At 38.3% G+C, this 20898-nt stretch overlaps 1 protein-coding gene across 9 annotated transcripts in view; it reads left to right on the top strand.

The window, feature by feature from the left end:
* Positions 1–17573, top strand: part of ZMYM6 (zinc finger MYM-type containing 6) — a 40177-nt gene extending 22604 nt beyond the window's left edge. For all 9 annotated transcript variants that reach the window (XM_041738738.1, XM_041738742.1, XM_041738744.1 and 6 more), the window contains 5 exons: positions 431–578; positions 1806–1946; positions 2385–2425; positions 14004–14148; positions 15616–17573. In XM_041738738.1, the coding sequence (XP_041594672.1) occupies positions 431–578; positions 1806–1946; positions 2385–2425; positions 14004–14148; positions 15616–17447 (2307 nt within the window). In that variant the 3' untranslated portion in view covers positions 17448–17573. The remainder of the gene's footprint in view (positions 1–430; positions 579–1805; positions 1947–2384; positions 2426–14003; positions 14149–15615) is intronic.
* The last annotated feature ends 3325 nt before the right edge of the window (positions 17574–20898 follow it).

Here is a 20898-nt window from a genome sequence, read left to right as displayed (position 1 = left end):
TTTGGTGGAGAAATATGTCTTTATCATAATTATATGACCAGGAAACTATCTCAATACTCAAGACAAAGGATACTTAATTAGATATTTCTTGAATAAATCAATAAATCAATGTCTTTATAACTCCAAACTGCATATTCTATTACATTTTGCTGCTTTTTAACCTCTTAAAAGTAGAACCTATCTTTAGATTCCTTCATCAGTAATTTTGAAAATGGGAGATCAATTTATATATTCTATAGATTGAGGGCATCTATGTGCAACAAATAATTAAGTATATCTATCTTTAACCACATTATTTTAATCCTTATATTTTGTGATTTCATCTGACTTATGCATCCTGTTTTGATAGTGCCTTCTAGTTTTATGATTAATGTTTTCTTTGCATTATTTTGTGGTCTTAAGCCTATCCTGTCTTACATTTCTTTCCCAGATGGCCAAGTGCGATGGCTGTAAACGACAGGGTAAGCTAAGTGAGTCCATAAAATGGCGAGGAAACATCAAACATTTTTGTAACTTATTTTGCGTCTTGGAGTTCTGTCATTGGCAAATTATGAATGATCCTCTTTCACAAAATAAAGGTAAAATTAAACTTGACTAACAGGATCTTTATGTCACTGCTAGGATATACAATTGGCACACATAGTTGTAAATAATATAATAAAAACAAAATTTTACTGGATCCAGATAGCCTGGATTTTCTTAAATTTTCCTATAAGATTTCTTTTTTTTTCCTATAAGAATTCTTAAAGATTGCCCTTTGTCAATCCTGATGCTTTTTTTGCTGTCATAATCAAACATACCATGGATAAGCACTAATTTTATAGGAAAATTAGATTTGATTGCTTTTACTTGAATATATCTATACATAAATAACTTCCACTAAGGGATATGTGTAATTAAACTTAATTAGTTTAAGTTAATAAACTAGAAAATCAGGGCAAACAAAGGGAGAGGATAGAAGTATAATATAGTTGCTGTGACTGGCGTCAGATTTGATCCGGAGCTTGTTTGTAGCCAAGGAATAAAGAACCAACACATTAATTATATCAGAAAAATAAAGTAGACCAGTTCTTCATAGGTAGCAAAGTTTTTTTTTGGCTAAGAATAAAATAATTTTGCAAGTAGGACAGCTAATATGGTCAAAATATCCAGATGAATAGATATATATGTGGCATGTTCTTAAAGTAGCTCCTTGAAGTAGTACTTCTTTGAGTTAGGTTCAAAACATTTGGTATTATGCTCTCTGATCAAAGCCTGGAGTGCTGTTGAATTCACAGAATCCATGTGCTTTGTCCGTGCAGTCTGGCCCTTGTCCGCCTTTGCAATCCTATTGATCACCACCTTAATCACATATGCCACGTGCCAGGCTTTTATGTCTTCATCCATTCCCTAAGACCAGTCAGGAAGAATTTTCATTTTATAAAATGGGTTGACAGAAAACTAGCAGATGAACAGGTGCCTCACCAACTTATTTATAAAAATTGTCATGTTAAATTTTTATTTGAAGTAAGCTTAGGTAGAGGAGTTTTAATATTCACTAATAGAAAAGGCCAGTTGATTCTGAAGCTAATGCCTATATTTTTACCTGTTAAATAGCATTTGAATTTTATAATTTTAGAGAACCAGCCTGTCCCTAATGAATGTTAATCTGACCAGAATCACTCTTTATATAGTAAGATATATTCTGTAACATTATATAGAGTTAGATATTTGCACTGCTCCTTGAAAACTTTAGTTGTTAAACAGGGTTTTTTTGTGTGTAACCCTTTTGTTTATAATAGGTCTTACCTTTTTATTTTAATCAGTAAATATATATAAGGCGCAGAGTGCTTCAGTGGAGCTCCCTTCTGCAAGGAAAAATACAACACCAGTTATAACAAGTGTGGTGTCATTGGCAAAAATATCTCCTACCCAGCCCACCGGGAACACTAACAGTGTATTAAAAGGTATGACTTGATATAAAGGCATTTGGTTGGACTGCTGTCTAGTCTAAGCAGCTCTTGTTGTTAATATTTACATTTATATTCATATAAGGAAACATGCTCCTTTTTTCTCAGAGAAAAAGTGAGTAGCAAGTAGGTTGGCCTGGATAGAGAAGGAAGTGGCATGTATAGTTTATTTTTTTTAAGAACCTAAGTGATTTTAACAGAGTTGCCTTTATCACTGGAGATTCTAATACAGCTAGATGAGATTGCGGCCCAAGATTCTTTACCTTTTCCCAGCATCCCAGGTGATACTGATGTCCAGTTTCCTCGGACCATTTTTTGTGAAATTCTGGACTAGACTCCAACCCACCTTATTAGTAAGGGGAAAATAATTTCTTGGTCTCAGTGTTTACATCTGTATATTCTGGGGATAATAATGTATATTTTAATTTATAACAGGTGCAGCAGTTACTAAAGAGGCAGCAAAGATCATCGAAGATGTAAGTTTTACTGTTTATTGTTAATATTTTTCGGGATCCCTGGGTGGCGCAGCGGTTTGGCGCCTGCCTTTGGCCCGGGGCGCGATCCTGGAGACCCGGGATCGGGTCCCACGTCGGGCTCCTGGTGCATGGAGCCTGCTTCTCCCTCCGCCTGTGTCTCTGCCCCTCTCTCTCTCTGTGACTATCATGAGTAGAGAATTATAAAAAAAAAAAAAAAAAAAAAAAAAAAAAATTGTTGGCCATTTGTAGATCTCCTTCAGAGAAATATTTAAAAAAAAAAAATATTTTTCCTCATAATGCCACTTGTTTATTTTCATTTTGAATGTAGTATTCTAAGACATACCTGAATATATTTTATGTGGAGCTTAGTCTTTAAAAAGAGTAATCTATCATGTTATTTTTTTTTTAAAGAAAGTTTCTTTTTCTTTCTTTTTTTAAAGATTTTATTTATTTATTCCTGAGAGACCCAGAGAGAGAGAGAGGCAGAGACACAGGCAGGGGGAGAAGCAGGCTCCATGCAGGGAGCTGACAAGGGACTCGATCCCAGGACCCCAGGATCATACCCTGGGCGGAAGGCAGGTGCTTAAACCGCTGAGCCACCTAGGCTGCCCTATCATGTTATTAGTTTTGTTTTGGGATTGGGTAGCCTGAGTGGCTCAGTGGTTGAATGTTTGCCTTTGGCTCAGGTCGTGATCCTGGGGTCCTGGGATCGAGTCCTGCATCGGACTCCCCATGGGGAGCCTGCTTCTCCCTCTGCCTATGGCTCTGCCGCTCTCTTCTCTCATGAATATATAAATAAAATCTTAAAATTTTTTTTTTTTTTTGGGACCTTAAGGTTACAACATTAATAAGAATATGTTTTTGACTTATTGCATTCTGGCTTCTTAATTTCTTTAAATACTTACTAATTCCATCTGATTGCTTATTTTTCTCTTTTACTACATTCCAGTATTTTTCTTGAAAACTAGAAAGTCTCTTGAGGGGTGCCTGGGTGGCTCAGTCAGTTAAGGTGTCTGACTTTTGGTTTCAGCTCAAGTCTTGATCTTAGGGGTTGTGAGTTCAAGCCTCACATTGGGCTCCATACTGGGTGTGGAGCCTATTTAAAAAAAGGAAGTCTTTTGAAAAAGTTCAGTGTAGTGTTTTAAGCATCTTCAAATTATGTGAGGCTGAAAATAGTGCAAAGTAAAAATACATTTAAATTCCCACTTTATGTCTCAAATTTGAAATATTGTGAAACTTTCCAAAATTAAAAAAAATATTTTGAAGAAATGCATAATTTCAAATCTGGCAGGCTGAAAGGATTGCAAACTATGTCATTGTTGTCTGTGTCTTGTGTTAGCAGGAAACAAAGTTCCCATCATCCTTTATCAATATCATATGAACCTGATGTATCAGATCTTGGGTTAATGTTTTTGGGTGACTATTTTTGGCTGTTCTCTTAACATTTGCTTTTAGTGCAATTAAAAATGTTTTTGTATATTGTATAACTTTGTCATTTAAATTCATTAAGTAGTAGTAGTGCTAGTGCTAAAAAGTGTGCCCCAAATTCAGTATCTTTGGAACAGAAGTTGGATGTGATAAAATTCTGTGATGAAGGCTCAACTGTGAACCTCCATGCTGTTCATTTAGGAGAGTGCAACCTGCAGAATATTAGAGAGAATGCTCAAAAAACCAAAAGCAGCATTAAAGAAGGTACATCATTTAGTTCACATAAAAAATATCTTAGAATCAGGCCAGAATAATGGAATAAATGGAAAAAATCCTGGCAACACAGCTGCAAGATCATTGCTGCCATAATGTGCCCCTAAGGCCAAGCCGTCGCCTGTGCTAAGGCATGAAGTATTTTTGATGATTTGAAAGGAATTGAAAGTGAGACAAAAAGGTTTATTACAAGTCATGGCTGGCTTTCCAATTTTAAAGCCTACTGAGGTTTTAAGAATATAAAAATGAGCAGGCAAGCTATATCTGCTAACCGAAGCTATCAAAAGCATTTCAGCTTTACCATAACCTAAAGAGGCTTTAACCTGGAAGACAGCCTCACACCTAATAAAGAGTCTGTGAAAGAAGATGAGTTTGTGCAAGGTTGGTGAAGGGGATGTTGACATTTTCCTTGGGTGGTTCTCCATGGATTAATAAAGGAAGGCTTGCTAGAATTAGGAAAACAAAGGTAGCTGAAGGAGGGCCCCAGCAGTTAGCCTGGGCCTTCAGCACAGCAGCCAACAGTGAAGTACCTGGCATATGATTTTGAACATACTCCAGCAACAATTGTTATTATTAAAGAAAATGATCCAAATGTGGATTGCTATTTCATGGTGGCAAGGTGAAAAATGGACAGTGTGTCTGCATATCAAGAAATTTTCAGTGGGAAAAAAAATCTTCAGTGGGAAAATAAAAAGGAGAGAAAAGAACCAGCCACATTAGATTCATTCGTTAGCAGAAGTCTTCCAGGGACTCAGACTAGCCTTCCCCATGATGTGGAGAGAGAGCTTCTCCTGATTGATAACTTTTAACCTTCTCCTTAACTTGTGTTGTTGGAAGATGATAGTGATAACTTCTTAGTATTTTCAGGCTGGAAACTACATTAGTTAATTAAATACCATTACGTTAACTTTGTACTTAGTATATTATGTATTATACATTTAATTGTATTTTAAAGTTACTTGATTAATAAGTTACTGTGTTACAGAATTAATAATTCTGTTAACCACATAACTATATAATTAAGGTATTAATGTACTACATATTATACTATACTAATATATTACACTTAATATGTTATTAGTGTATATTATAAAAGTGTTCTATATTAGTTGCAGATGTTTTCTGAGAATGAATCCCTCTGTATGTGTGGGATGGTTGGTTTTGAATTATTCAGGGTTTTCAGGAATATATCCCTTATATTAAATATGATTATGCTGTGTATTTTTTTTCTCCCTACATGGAGTACCTTTATAATTCACCAGTCATTTAAACTGTGTTATAGGGGCATCTGGGTGGCGCAGTCAGTTAAGCTTCTGCTTTTGGCCCAGGTCATGAACACAAGGGTCCTGGGGTTGAACCCCATGTGGAGTCTGCTTCTCTCTCCCTCTCGGTGTGCTTTCTCTCTCAAATAAATAAAACCTTAAATTGTTACAGAATCGCTCTGATTAATATTTTCAGTTTAGTCTATAGCAAATATAGTAATAAATATGTAGTACTATTACAATGTTTAAAAATCTAATAGTTTTAGAATCTTTTCTTTGTTTCTATGAGATTTTAGTGTGAATTTCCGTCAAGTTATTTAAATAGTCTTAAATTTCAGGGAAAGGTGAGATACAGGAAAGCATGAAGAAGAAAACCTGCAAAAGTCAGTAAACTTCCAATAAAGATCTATGTAGTAAGTATTTTAGATTTTGCAGGCCATACAGACTCTGTTGCAACTCCTCATCTCAGCTGTTATAGTGCAGAAGTAGCCATAGGCAATCCATCATGAGTGAGTGGCTGTTTTCCAATAAAATTATATTTACGGAAACAGGTGGTGGGCTGGACTTGGTCCACTCCATACTTTGCCAATTTCTGCTGTACTGTATTCCCACCATTAAAAATTAAACCTTGTTAGATTGGGCTTATTTGCTTATTTTCTCCTATCTCTTTTTCATTTTCTTTTAAAATTTATGTTTTTTTTTTAAAGGTTTACTTTAGAGAGAAAGAGTGAGAGTTCACAGGGGAGGGGGAAAAGGGAGAGGGTGAGAGGGAATCTCAAGCAGACTCCCCGCTGAGCTCGGAGCCCAACACGGGCTTGATTCCATGACCCTGAGATCATGACCTGAGCCGAAATCAAGAATCGGAAGCTCACCCGAGCCACCCAGGTGTCCTTAAGTTTTTTCTAATTGAAGTATAATTGATGTATAATATCCTTTTGTATAATTGCCATACAGTATCCTATCCTAGAGAGTACCTCAGTACATCATAGTGATTTGATATTTTTATACATTACAAAATGTTTCCTACAATAAGTCTAGTTGCCATCTGTCACCAAAGTTATTACAGTATTATTTTGTTCTCTATGCTGTACATTACATCCCCATGGCTTATTTATTTTATAACTGGAACTTTGTACCTCTTAATCCCCTTCACCTGTTTTGCCTGCCCCCCTAACCTTTCCCTCTGTCTGATAACCAACAGTTTTCTTTATCTATGGGTCTGTTTCTGTTTTGTTTGTTTTGTTTTTTTAGATTCCGCATACAATTGAAATCCTATGGTATTTGTCTTTCTCTGTTTGACTTGTTTCACTTTGCATAATAACTTGCTAGGTCCATCTATGTTGTTGCAAATGGCAAGATTCCATTCTTTGTTGTGGCTGAGTTATATTCTTTTGTGTGTGTCACATCTTTATCCATCCATCAATGGACACTTAGGTTGCTTCTGTATCTTGGCTATTGCAAATAATGCTGCAGTGAATGTATTTCTTCCTTTGGTGTTTTGGTTTTCTTTGGATAAATTCCCAGAAGTGGAATTGTTGGATCATATGGTAGTTCTATATTTAATTTTTTTGAGGAAACTCCATACTATTTTCCACAGTGGCTGCACCAGTATACATTCTCACCAACATGCATGAGGGTTTTTTCCTACATCCTTGCCAACACTTGTTATTATTTTTTAAATAATATCTGAACTGACAGGTTTGAGGTAATAAATCATCGTGGTTTTAATTTGTATTTCCCTGATGATAAATGATGTTGATCATCTTTTCATGTGTCTGTTGACCATCTGTATGTTTTCTTTAGAAAATGCCTTTTCAGGTCCTCTGCCCATTCTTTAATTGGGCTATTTAGTTTTTTGATATTAAATTGTGTAAGTTCTTCATATATTTTGGATATTAATCCCTTATCAGATGAATGATTTGCAAATATCTGTGTATTCTATGTGTCTGTTTTTATGCCAGTACCATACTGTTTTGGTTACTGTAGCTTGTAGTATAGTTTGAAATCAGGGAGTGTGATACATTCAGCTTTGTTTTTCTTTCTCAAGATTGCTTTGGCTAGTCAGGGTTTTTGTGGTTTCATACAAATTTTAGTATTCTTTGTTCTAGTTCTGTGAGAAATGTTGATGTTTTGATGGGAATTGCATTGAATCTGTAGATACCTTTCGGTAGTACGGGTGTTTTAAGAGTATTAATTCTTCAATCCATGAGCATGGTATATGGCTTTCTATTCATTTTTATCTTCTTCAGTTTCTTTCATCAGTGTCTTATAGTTTTCAGGGTACAGATCTTTTATCTCTTTGATTAAACTTATTCCTAGGTATTTTATTCTTTTTGATGTAATTATAAGTGGGATTGTTTTTCAATTTTCTCTTTCTAATAGCTCATTATTAGTGTATAGAAATGCAACTGATTTCCATATGTTAATTTTGTATTCTCTGACTCTACTGAATTAATTTATTAGTTTATTGACTACTATATAGTAGTATGTGGAAGTAACACATTTTGTTTATCCATTGCCCTGTTGATGAACATTAGATTGCTTCCAGTTTTTGACTATTAAAAATCTCTTGTACATTGAACATCCTTGAATACATCTCTGTGTGCACATGTGCAGGTGTTTGTCAAGTGTAGATATAAAATAGAATTTCGGAGTCAAAGAACATTAGCATTTTTAGTTTTTAAAATGGCTGTTTCAGTTTTTGTTCCCCAGAAGTTTATGATTTTACTTATTTCCACAGCCTCACTATAATTTGATGTTGTCAGATTTAAACTTTTTTTTTGTCAATCTGTTTAGTAATATCTTCTTGTTTTATTTTGCAGATCACTAATTACTACATGTTTGTTTATATTTCTATGTTTTTGTTTTGTTTTTTAAGATTTTATTTATTTACTAGGGACAGAGAGAGAGAGAGAGAGAGAGACAGGGAGAGGGAAAAGCAGGCTTCATGCAGGGAGCCTGATGTGGGACTCAATCCTGGGTCTCCAGGATCAGGCCCTGGGCTGAACACGGTGCTAAACTACTAAGCCACTGGGGCTGCCCATATTTCTATGTTTTTGAACATCTGAAATTTCTTTGAATTTCCTATTTTTAATTTTTCCCCATTTTTGTGTTGAATTTTTTCCTTATTAATTTATAGAATTTCTTTATGTACTCTGGATTTGCCCCCACCTCTTCCTCCTCGTGTTCACTGATACAAAAACATGCAGTAATACTTAATATCTATTTAAAAAGATATTTTAGGGCAGCCCCGGTGGCTCAGCGGTTTAGCGCCACCTGCGGCCTGCGGTGTGATCCTGGAGATCCGGAATCAAGTCCTGCCTCTGGCTCACTCCATGGAGCCTGCTTCTCCCTCTTCCTGTGTCTCTGCCTCTCTCTCTCTCTCTCTGTGTCTCTATGAATAAATAAATAAAAATCTTTAACATATATATATATTAATAGCATAGTCCTTCAGCTATTGTCCTATTTCTCTACTCTCCATATTAGAAAATCTCCTTTAAGGGTGGCCTCTACTTCCTTTTTGTTATCTTTCCTTACTTAGCTAACTTAAGTCTGGCTTTGTCTGCACCATTCCACTAAAACTGCTCTTGTCAAGGTCACCATCAGTCTTTATTTTGCAAATCCAGTGGTCAATTTGCAGTTCTCATTTTACTCATCCTTTAGCATTTGATAAAATTAATCTCCCCTTCCTTCTTGAAATCTGTTCTTCAACTTCCATGTCAGCATACTTGCCCTTATTCTCAATCTACCTTACTTCCCAGGGACTCAATATCTCCTGTTTTTTTTTTTTTTTTTTTTTTTTTTTAAGATTTTATTTATTTATTCATGAGAGACACACACACACACACAGAGGCAGAGACATAGGCAGAGAGAGAAGCAGGCTCCATGCAGGAAGCCCAATGTGGAACTCAATCCCAGAACTCCAGGATCACCTGAGCTGAAGGCAGACGCTCAACTGCTGAGCCACCCAGGCATCCCACTTCCTGTGATTTTAAACACCACCTGTATGGTGGCTTATTCCCAGATTGATTTCTCTTGCTGTGACCTCTGAGCTCCAGATTCCTGTATCCAACTGCCTACTTTATGCCTCAACTTAGATGATTAATAGCCATCTCAAATAATATGTCTAAATAAGAACACTTTTATTTTCCTCAGACTTCCTCTCTATTGTTCCTTACTTCTTATCACTCCTATTGCTACATCTTTTGTCTGAGGCACCATCATCTTTTCTCTGGTTCATTGCAGTGACTACCCACTTGTCTTCCTGTTTCCATTCTTATCCTTTGCATTTTTTCCCCTCTATATTGTTAGCAAAATGATCTTAAAACAAATCAGATTGTGTCACTTTACTGCTTAAAAACCTTCAATGAAATTCTGAAAAAGAAGAATAAAGAAGGGGGAAGAGCTAGCTTCCGAAATTATAGTAAAACTCTGAATTTTACAAAGCAAGGTAGTTAAAAATAACTGATACTGAAGCCTTGAATAGACAGACAACTCAATAAAAAGTCCAGAAATAGACCTAAATATATATACAAATTTCGAAATAATAAAGATGGCATTCAAATAGATCAGTGGGAGATTTAGATTATTCAATAAATAGTGTTATGACAATTGAGTATACATGTGGAAGAAAATGCAGTTGGATTTCTACCTTATAGGTTACACCAAAGTGAAGTTTAGATGGAGAAGAGATTTAAATATAAAAAAATAATAAAGTAGTTAGAAAAAATACAGGAAAGAATTTTAATGCAGAAGTGGGGAAAGTCTTTCTAAATATGTCGCATAACCCAAAAGCCATAAAAGATTTGTTAGGGGGGATCCCTGGGTGGCGCAGCGGTTTGGCGCCTGCCTTTGGCCCGGGGCGTGATCCTGGAGATCCGGGATCGAATCCCACGTCGGGCTCCTGGTGCATGGAGCCTGCTTCTCCCTCTGCCTGTGTCTCTGCCTCTCTCTCTCACTGTGTTCCTATCATAAATAAATAAAAATTAAAAAAAAAAAAAAAAGATTTGTTAGGGAAATTCAACTGCATTTCAAAGTCAAAGGACATGGAAAAAAAATAAAAAGATTGCAATTCATGTCATAAAAGGCTAGTTTTTTTCTATATGTAAAGAGCTTCTGTGAATCAATAAAAGGACCCCACACCCATTAGGAAAATGGGCAAAACTATGATCCTTCAGTTTACAGACTAGGAAGTAAAAATTGTTCTGAAACATATGCAAAGATATTCAGCTTCAAAATTAGAGAAATGCCAGTTAAAGCTACAGTTTTATGAGATTGGCAAAGATAAAAATGATGGATAACACTGTTAAGGCATTTTTACATATTGTCAATAGCAGTTGGTAAAACTGCTACAGAGAGCAATTTAGTAAAACTTGTTAAAATTTAAAATGTAAATACCATATTACCAAGGAACTCCATTTTTAGGAATTTATCCTTCAGATACATTTCACACATTTATAAAATGAAGTATATACAGGGATGATTGCAACATTGTTTGTAGCAGCAGAAGCTTGAAAACAACCAAATTGTTTCATCAGTAGTCAGAGCCACTGTGAGTTCATCCTAAGTTACTGTCTGAACTAGAAAAAAATAGGCCTACATGAGTAGGGCCTGAAATATACCCCTCTCCTATCTCCTATGTGGTAAGTGGAGTTCCTTTCACAAGCATATGCAGCAACTCTTTGGGGACTGTAGTTAAAATAAATTTGCTATATCCATACAGTAGAATACTATGCGCTTAAAAAGAATGTGGTAGCTATATATGTACAGACATAGACCAGTCTCGTATATAATAAATGAAAAAGACAAAATAGTATATAGCCTACTGCCATTTGTATTTTAAACACATACGCACACACAAACCACATGTTTGTACATATATATAGAAAGCACTGGAAAGCAGCCAGAAAGTAGATAATAGTGGTTGCCTCTGAGGAAAACTGAATGACTGAGGCAGAATTTTAAGAGGGGGAATTATTACTTTTTCATTGTTTAGTGTTTAGATCTTTGAATTTTATGTCACGTATTATATTGCTCATTCAAAAAATACACATAGAAGTTTTTTTAAAAGCCAAAGGAAAACACAAGATGATAGGAGTAGATAGTTCACAGAAGATGCACTAACCCCACTAATGTTAGGTATCTTTAATTTATTGAGAAATAGCAAAAAAGTTTCATAGTTCTGCATTAACTAGAGTATGGGGAAACAGGCTCACATACATTGCTGAAGGTCGTATACTTCGATATAATACGCTTCTGTGGAAAGCAATTTGGCTGCACCATCATAATAAAAATCTTCTGGCCCACCCAACTGCACTTATAATACCTTACTCCATAAATATACTAACACATGTAGAATTAATTCACATGTAGGGGTATTTATTATGGCATGTTTATAAAAGCAAATATTTTTGACATTTCCTGTTGAACAGCAGACTCTTCAGATTACCTATGGTACACTGAATGTGTAAAGCTGCCCTAGGAGCAGTTACATAAATATACCTCTAAGATAGCTTGCTGTATGTACAGTGCAAGGTACTGGAACCTAACTAATATGCTACCAATTTGTAGTCAGAAGCAACTTAAGTACAGGGGCCGTCTCTACAAGGGTGTCTGAGAAACTGGGGACCATGGTTGTGTTCAAGGATGAGTCTGGATAGAGGGCAGACAGAGGTGAAAAACTTAATTTTCATGTATATACTTCTTTTTTTTTTTTTTAAAGATTTATTTATCTTAGTGCACATGGAGGGGAGGGGGCAGACGGAGAGGGAGTCTTAAGCAGACTCTGCGCTGAGCAGAGCCCGAAGCAGGACTCCATCTCATGACCCTGAGATCACTACCTGAGCTGAAACCAAGAGTCAGATGCTCAACCGACTGTGCCACCGAGGCACCCCTTCGTGCATATAGTTTTATACCTTTTGTATTATTACATAATTTAAAATTATTACATCTGTTGCTTATTTAAAAAGTAAGTGTAAATAAAATCTGCAGTGGTTTCCCATCACTTTTAAAATACAGTCCTAACTTCTTGTTGTTTTTGAAACTAAGACCTTCCTGATCTATGAAATTTGGCTTCTGCCTACCTTTTCAGACATTTCATTCTAGCCTCTGCTTACTTTATTTCAGCCTTATTCTTGTCTCTGTTCCTAAAGCAGGCCAAACTCTTTTCTCACTTGAGGACTTTTGCATCTATAATCCCAGTGCCTGGAGTCCTCAGACTTCAGGCCTTTGCATGGTTTGCTCTTTTGAGTATTTATAAGATCAATGTTCAGATGTTTACTCCAAAAATACCCCTCCTCCGCACATCACTCTCCATTCCCTCACTCTGCTTGCTTCTTGCTTGCTTTTCTTTTTCTCTTTCTTTCTTTTCTCTTTTCTTTTTTTTTTTTTTTTTAAGATTTTATTTATTTATTCATAGACACAGAGAGGAAGAGGCAGAGACACAGGCAGAGGGAGAAGCAGGCTCCATGCAGGGAGCCCGATGTGGGACTTGATCCTGGGACCCCAGGATCACACCCCAGGCTGTAGGCGGCGCCAAACCGCTGTGCCACTGGGGCTGCCCACTTTCTTTTCTTTCATAGCACTTCTCACTACCTGGAATTATACATGTTATATTTGCTTTACTTGTTTATCTTCTGTCTCTTCCTGTAGAATGTAAAGCCCATAAAAGCAGGACTTTCTTTGTCTTGATTTTTGCTATATCCCCAGGGCTTAAAAACAGTGCCTGGTTTATAGTAAACATTCGGTAAATATTTATTGAATGGAAAACAGGTTTTCGGTACATTCTCCTACTCTGTTGATTATTCTTCAGCTTTGTCTTATAAAAACTTGTTATTTGCAAAAAAATTCAAGGTAGTCAAATGTATTAGTCTTTTCTGTTTTGTTTTTAACTCTTTTGTATTTTGAATACCTAAGGTTCTCCTTAGGGTACCTGGCTGGCTGGTCAGTAGAGCTTGCAACTCTTGATGTCAGGGTTGCAAGTTCAAGCTTCATGTTGGGTGTAGAGATATCTTTAAAAAAAAAAAAAAAAAAGAAAGAAAAAAGAAAAAAAAAAGAATACCTTCTCCTTGTTCTGGCTATTTGAAAGTTCTCCGTTGATTTTATTTTATTTTTATTGATTTTTAAGATTAAAAAAAATTTTTAAGTGATCTCTCCTCCCAACATGGGGCTTGAACTCACAACCCAAGATCAAGAATCACATGCTCTGCTGGCTGACCCAGCCAGGTACCCCTTTCCAGATTTTAAAGCTTTATTTTTTTAATGTTGAGGTCTTTAATCAATATGGAATATATTTTTGCATGTGGTTTGAGATTGGATCTGATTTTTCTGAATAGCCAGTTGTCCTAATCAGCAAAGATTGTCTTTACTGTTTTGATGGTCCTTACTATAGGTAGAGTATTTTTTTTAATTGATAAATGGAACAGATACTGATTGGAAGAATCAGGAATTAGTGTATATTTTCCAAAGTAACTTATTTATTGCAACTGCTCTTTCAGAAGAATTGTTATTATTACTATTTTTTTGCTATGTGCCACCTTTCAATTGATAGCAATTATGGTCAGTGATAAGGTACTGAAAAACATCACTTTTTGGTTTCTGAATTTGTTTTTAACTAGGGAAGCACACAGACAGATGCCACGAAACTTCTGTCTTCCCAGTCTTCCAGGCTTTTAAAAAACAAAGCAGTGTTGTGCAAGCCTGTCACACAGACCAAGGCCACCGCTTGCAAACCACATACACAACACAAGGAATGTCAGACAGGTATGTGTCCCTGAGCTCTCCATATGTAGAAAGTTACTCTGTTTTGCTTGTTTTTGTTTTTTTAAGAAAAGTAAAGAAAATCATTTACAGTTTCGTAAATGTGAACACATTCATTCTTGGATCACATACTTTGAACATCTGATTGCTTCCTTTTATAATTATTGTCAACAATGATAACTACTAAACTGCATCCATCTGCACACACAGCATTATGTGTAGAGTGGACAAACAGCTCTGCATGTGCACTGCTGTTTTTCAAATGTACAAACTGTTATGACTACTAAGATATAAATTTATTTAAAAGCATTAATGATATAAAAAAGGCAGCAGTGATTTAGCCGTAGTTCTTATTTAAAAAAACACCATGAATTGATTTTGTTATTTACTGAAAGTACAACTATGTATCTGAGGTGTTGGCGATAGGGAAAATTATTTTCATTCATACTTGGAAAGGTTATAAACTATTGCCCCCAAGCCATGTTAACTGCCACTACCCTTATATTTTCAGTGACTTGTGTAGCCTACTCTGCCCAAAGCATTTTTTTGATTTTTGTTTTTAATGATAATTTTACTACCCAGAATATACTGTATTTAAAAGCATAGTCTGAAAAAAAAAATAAAAGCATAGTTTGTCAGTAAGTAATCATGAGTTTTTATGTAGGGTACCTTTCTTTTTGGTAGGAGTCAAGGAGAATCCTGCATAGTGCTGCTGAAGCAAGCACTATACATCGAGATTCTTAATGGATGCATTGATTATAATGTATATAACCTATTCGTTCCCCTATGATTGAACCGTGAGATTGCTTTTAGTTATGTAATATTATAAACAGTGTTAAGTTGTGTAAATGGATTTTTGTTCACTTGTCTAATTAGGATAAATCCTAAGTAGTAGAATTCTAGATTCAAAAGGTATCACAGATTTTTAAGGCTTTTGATAGGTATTACAAAATTGAAAAATTACATCAGTGTTAAAGAATATCCATTTCTCTTTACTCTCATTGACACTGGGTATTCTAATAATTTTTTTCCTCCACTTTGGGAAAATTTCAGAATTCAGAAAGATTGAAAATATGGCACAATGAACTTTAATATATCCTTCATCTTGATTCACTGTTAACTTTTTGAAACTTTTGTTTTCCGAAAAACTTAGAAATAGAATAATTTGTTCTTAATTTGATGTATTCTGTGGACCTCAGCCCTAATGCCAGTAATCTACTGAATACATTGCATTGCTAGTTCATGTACCACAGCCTGCCATTTTGCTTTAGTCAGTGGCTAAGTTTGGAGCAAGGAGAAATTCAGTTTTTAATGGTACCATGGAAATATCATGGTTTGCATTTCAACTTTAATGTATTCTTTTGACAAATATAAATAGTAATAAAATATAAATTTTAAATGTGTGGGGGAAAACAAAGAATATAGCTTATGTCTTCTTGAAAATAACAGTGATTCAAATATTTCATTCAGATTTCCCTATGCCTAATGAGAAAAAGGAAGCAGAACTTGAGTCTCCACCTGCAAAGAAGAAAAGAATAGGTTTTTTCCAGACTTATGATGCAGAATATTTAAAAGTTGGTTTTATTATCTGTCCAGGATCAAAAGAAAGTTCACCAAGGCCACAGTGTGTGATTTGTGGAGAAATCTTATCCACTGAAAACATGAAGCCAGCAAATCTTTCTCATCATTTGAAGACAAAACATTCAGAATTAGAAAACAAACCAGTAGATTTTTTTGAACAAAAATCTCTTGAAATGGAATGTCAAAATAGTTCTTTAAAAAAGTGTTTACTAGTTGAAAAGTCACTTGTGAAAGCTTCTTATTTAATTGCTTTCCAAATTGCTGCCAGCAAGAAACCATTCTCCATTGCTGAAGAATTAATTAAACCATATTTAGTAGAAATGTGTTCAGAAGTTTTGGGTTCAAGTGCTGGAGACCAAATGAAAACCATTCCTCTTTCTAATAATACAATTGGACACAGGATCGATGAATTGTCTGCAGACATTGAAGATCAGCTGATTCAGAAAGTCACAAAGTCAAAGTGGTTTGCCCTTCAGGTAGATGAATCATCCGAAATCTCAAATATCACCCTTCTTTTGTGCTATATTCGTTTCATTGATTATGATTGCAGTGATATAAAAGAAGAATTACTATGTTGCATTGAAATGCCTTCTCAAATGACTGGTTTTGAGATATTTGAACTAATAAATAAATACATTGATAGTAAATCATTGAATTGGAAACATTGTGTTGGTTTCTGTACAGATGGGGCTGCAAGCATGACTGGCAGGTGTTCTGGTTTAAGGGCAAAAATTCAAGAAATTGCTGCGAATACAGTGGCATTTACATACTGTTTTATTCACCGTGAACATTTAGCAGCAGCAAAGTTGTCTCCATGCTTACATGAAATTCTTTTGCAGTCAGCACAAATTTTAAGCTTTATAAAGAGCAATGCATTGAATTCGCGAATGTTAACAATTTTATGTGAAGAAATGGGGTCCGAGCATGTGAATTTACCACTCCATGCTGAAGTACGTTGGATATCAAGAGGGAGAATTTTAACAAGATTATTTGAATTACGACATGAAGTTGAAATTTTTTTAAAACAAAAACATTCAGACTTGGCCAAGTATTTTCTTGATGAGGAATGGGTTGCAAAGCTGGCCTATTTATCAGATATTTTTTCACTTATAAATGAACTCAATTCAAGTCTCCAAGGAACTATGACTACTCTCTTCAATTTGTATAATAAAATGGATATATTTAAGGAAAAGTTAAAAATGTGGTTGAAGCGCACACAAGAGAATGATTATGACATGTTCCCTTCATTTTCTGAATTCTTAAACTCATCAGACTTAAATATGAGAGGCATTGCAAGCATTATTTTTGAGCACCTGGAAGGTCTTTCTCAAATGTTCCATGACTGTTACCCACCAGAAGAAGACTTGCGCTCAGGAAATTTGTGGATAATTAATCCTTTTATGAATCACCGAAATAGTAACCTCACGGACTTCGAAGAAGAAAAACTAGTACAGTTATCTTCAGATTTGGAATTACAATCAGTGTTTAAATCAATGTCTGTAACTCAGTTTTGGATAAATGCAAAGGCAAGTTACCCAGAACTCCATGAAAAGGCAATGAAGTTTTTATTGCCTTTTTCCACTATTTATTTATGTGATGCTACATTTTCTGCTTTGACAGAGTCAAAACAAAGAAATCTGTTGGTTTCTGGTCCTGCCCTAAGACTTGCAGTCACATCTTTAATTCCAAGGATAGAAAAATTAGTAAAGGAGAAAGAATAGAAACATGGCAATTGCTTATTATCAAAGTCTATAATTTTGTGTGAAGTTTTGTATAAGTACTCTAAAATATAATTTCTTAATGTGGATATGTGTTTTCAGTGATTAAATAAGTCTTTTAATTAATAATTTTTCTTTATGTTGAAGAATTTAGTAATTATGCATTTATACCTAGTTATGTGTAATTTTATTAGTCCAAGGTAGAGAATTTAACTATTTTATCGTTTGATTAGATAATCTAGATTAGGGACAAAACTGAGGGTAACAAAACCGTTTATAATGTACCAGCACAGCTGGATGTAGAAATAGAAACCGCTGGGCCTTTAGGAACACAAAGGACATTGCTGTGCTGGGCCTTTAGGAACACAAGGGACATTGCTGTGCTGCCAGACAGCCCGCAGTCCAGCAGGCTGAGGGTAGGTACAGCACATATCTGAGTGGCTTGGCTAACCAGAAATGGAAGCAGGAGGAGAGTTTGAGAACCCTTGTAGGGGTCTCTGTAGCCCTCTGCTAGGGCTTGGCAGACTTTTTCCATAAAAGGCCAGATAGTGAATATTTTAGGTTTTGTAGGCCATATGGCAGCAGCTCCTTAGTTCTGTGGTTGCAGCACAAAAGCAGCTGAAGGCAATACACAAACGAGCGTGGCCGTGTTTCAACACAACTTTTTATTTATGAATATCGAAATAATACAGTTTGGTTTTTCTTTTAAGAGTTTATCTATTTGAAGGGATCCCTGGGTTGCCCAGTGGTTTAGCACCTGCCTTTGGCCCAGGGCGTGATCCTGGAGTCCGGGATCGAATCCCACATGAGGCTCCCTGCGTGGAGCCTGCTTCTTCCTCTGCCTGTGTCTCTGCCTCTCTCTCTCTGTGTCTCTCATGAATAAATAAATAAAGTCTTAAAAAAAAAAAAGATTTTATCTATTTGACAGAGAGAGAGCAAGCAGGGGGAGCAGGGAGGGTGCAGCAGGCTCCCCACTGAGTAGGGAGCCTGATGTGGGCTCCATTCCAGGACCCTGGGATCATGACCTGAGCCGAAGGTGGATGCTTAACCGACTGAGCCCCCCAGGTGCCCCCAAATAATACAGTTTTCATGTGTCATGAGAGCTGCCTTTATAATTCTTTTTATCATTAAAAAATGTAAAGAAACATTGTTAGCTGGGGAGGAGGAGGGAATGAAAAAAACCAAACAGCTGGCTTAATTTGGCCCACTGTTGGTCCATCCAGGTCTCGGCAGATCTCCAGGTCATACCGACAGGCCAGGAGTGGCTGGTAAGGTTTTGTTCAGTTGGAAGTCTCTCTTCCCACAGCTGCAAGTGTCCGAATTTTCTTTCTTTCTTCTTCTTTTTTTTAAAATTAATTAGTTAATTTATTCATGATAGAGAGAGAGGCAGAGACACAGGCAGCGGGAGCAGCAGGCTCCATGCAGGGAGCCCAACGCGAGACTCGATCCTGGGTCTCCAGGATCGTGTCCTGGGCCAAAGACAGGCGCCAAACCGCTGAGCCACCCAGGATCCCCAAGTGTCCGAATTTTCAAATGCTTTTCACATTTTAATTTCAGCTGAGAGAAATTCGAGGGAAAATGTGTTTTGCACGAAGGAAAGAACAATGTATATAGATACTTGTTATTGATTTATTACTAATAATGTCATAACTTACTAATATTTATTTATTTATTTATGCATGCTAGTCACACACAGAGAGAGAGAGAGAGAGGCAGAGACATAGGCAGAGGGAGAAGCAGGCTCCGTGCACTGGGAGCCTGACGTGGGATTCGATCCCGGGTCTCCAGGATCGCGCCCTGGGCCAAAGGCAGGCGCCAAACCGCTGCGCCACCCAGGGATCCCCATAACTTACTAATTTACAGATGACTTTGGAGCTCTGCCCTGTGCCAGGCATTGTGCTAGAACTAACAGGCCCGTGGGAGGCTAGGGGGCCGCTCGGGGGGCGGAGCTGACTCAGGCAGGAAGGAAACCCGGTCTTTGGGGAGGAGGCGCCTGTAGATACTCCTCTGGATGGTCTCTACTGGTTGGGAGACCAGAGACTTCTGAATTCAGAGGGACTCACTTGGTCATTTGAGCTGGTGGCCTCAGTGCCCTGGTCTGTGAGATGGGGCTGCCCTGCCAGGGAGGAAGGTGGCAACAGCCTGGGGGGTGAGGATCTGGAGACTCAGGAGGCCAGGCCTCCCCTCCCGGCCCCTCCTTCTCCTCCTGCTCCCCCCACCCCAGGGCCTGTGGAGTTGCTGTGGGCTCCCTCGGGGGAGACAGAGGGGGGGCGGAGGACCGATGGGTGGGGTCCAGTTGCCTTCTGTCCCACCAGCGACAGACGCAGCCCTCCTGTCCCTGCCCCTCCTTTCTGGGGTCCGTCCCTGAGGTTCCCTGAGGTTCGTGAGGAGCGGGTTTATTCCCCGCTGGGTGGTAGGCAAGCCGCTCAAGGGTGCGGTGCATCCGCTCAAGTTGCACCGACAGCTTAGAGTTTCTTCTTGCAGCCCAGTACGGAGGGCAGAGCTGGGGGGGGGGAAGGGCGAGGTGGTCTTGTGGCCCAGATGGAGCCCGACTCAGCAAAGTGAGCCCCTGAGTCTCCTGAACTACTGGGGAGTCTGCTGCAAGGGATCCAGGCCCCGCAGACCGTGTTCAGAGCTGGACCATTAAACAAGGGACAGTCTGCCTGTCCAGCCTCTCCCCCCCCGCTCCCAGCATTTCCGGCGGGGTCCTGGCCTCCAGGAAACCAGGCCTGGCAGCCAGACAGAAGCTGGGTATGCCTGGCTTCCTGGTCTTGCAATCTGGGGCTGGGCTGTCTCCTAGGGAGAGCTGTGGAGGGAGTCAGTGCCCCTGCACACCCCGCCCTGCCACCCTGGCCCTTCTGGAGAGTAAAGCCTGCTCTTCCTGATGGCAAAGCTCACTTCCCGGGGCCCTCTCCTCTCCAGACGACCTCAGGCCTGGACCTGCCCTGGAGCGGGAGCTCACTGCTGAGGGTGCAGGCGCAGGGTGCCCCCAGGAAGGCCCAGGCCGTGGACCCCAGGGGGCGGCTGATGGGGGTTCCCTGCCGCCCCTAGAAAGCCCCGCGCGTGCAGCCTGCCGAGGGCTCCCGTTGAAGCGGGCTGCCAGCCAGACCCCAGGAGCCACCAAGAGGCAGTGGGCTGCCTGGCCACGCTGGCCCTGGGCCCGGGGGTGCTGCAGGAGGTGCGGAGCTTGCTTTTGGCCCTGCTCACGATGGGTTAGGGTGTGCAAGTGGGCTGGGAAGTGGGGACTTCTGGCAGAGGGCAGCAGAATGCCTGGTTGTTCCCCTCCCTGCTGCCTCCTTTCCTTTTCTTTCTGGAACTCGTTGCTCTACTGTTGTTTCCAGACCAGGACAGGTGCTTTTTATTTTATTTTTAAAGATTTTATTGGGATCCCTGGGTGGCGCAGTGGTTTGGCGCTTGCCTTTGGCCCGGGGCGCGATCCTGGAGACCCGGGATC

Source organism: Vulpes lagopus, chromosome 23, assembly GCF_018345385.1.
Source record: "Vulpes lagopus strain Blue_001 chromosome 23, ASM1834538v1, whole genome shotgun sequence".
Lineage (NCBI taxonomy): Eukaryota > Metazoa > Chordata > Mammalia > Carnivora > Canidae > Vulpes > Vulpes lagopus.
Note: the sequence above shows the minus strand (reverse complement) of the source record. Positions and strands in the feature narration are given on the sequence as shown.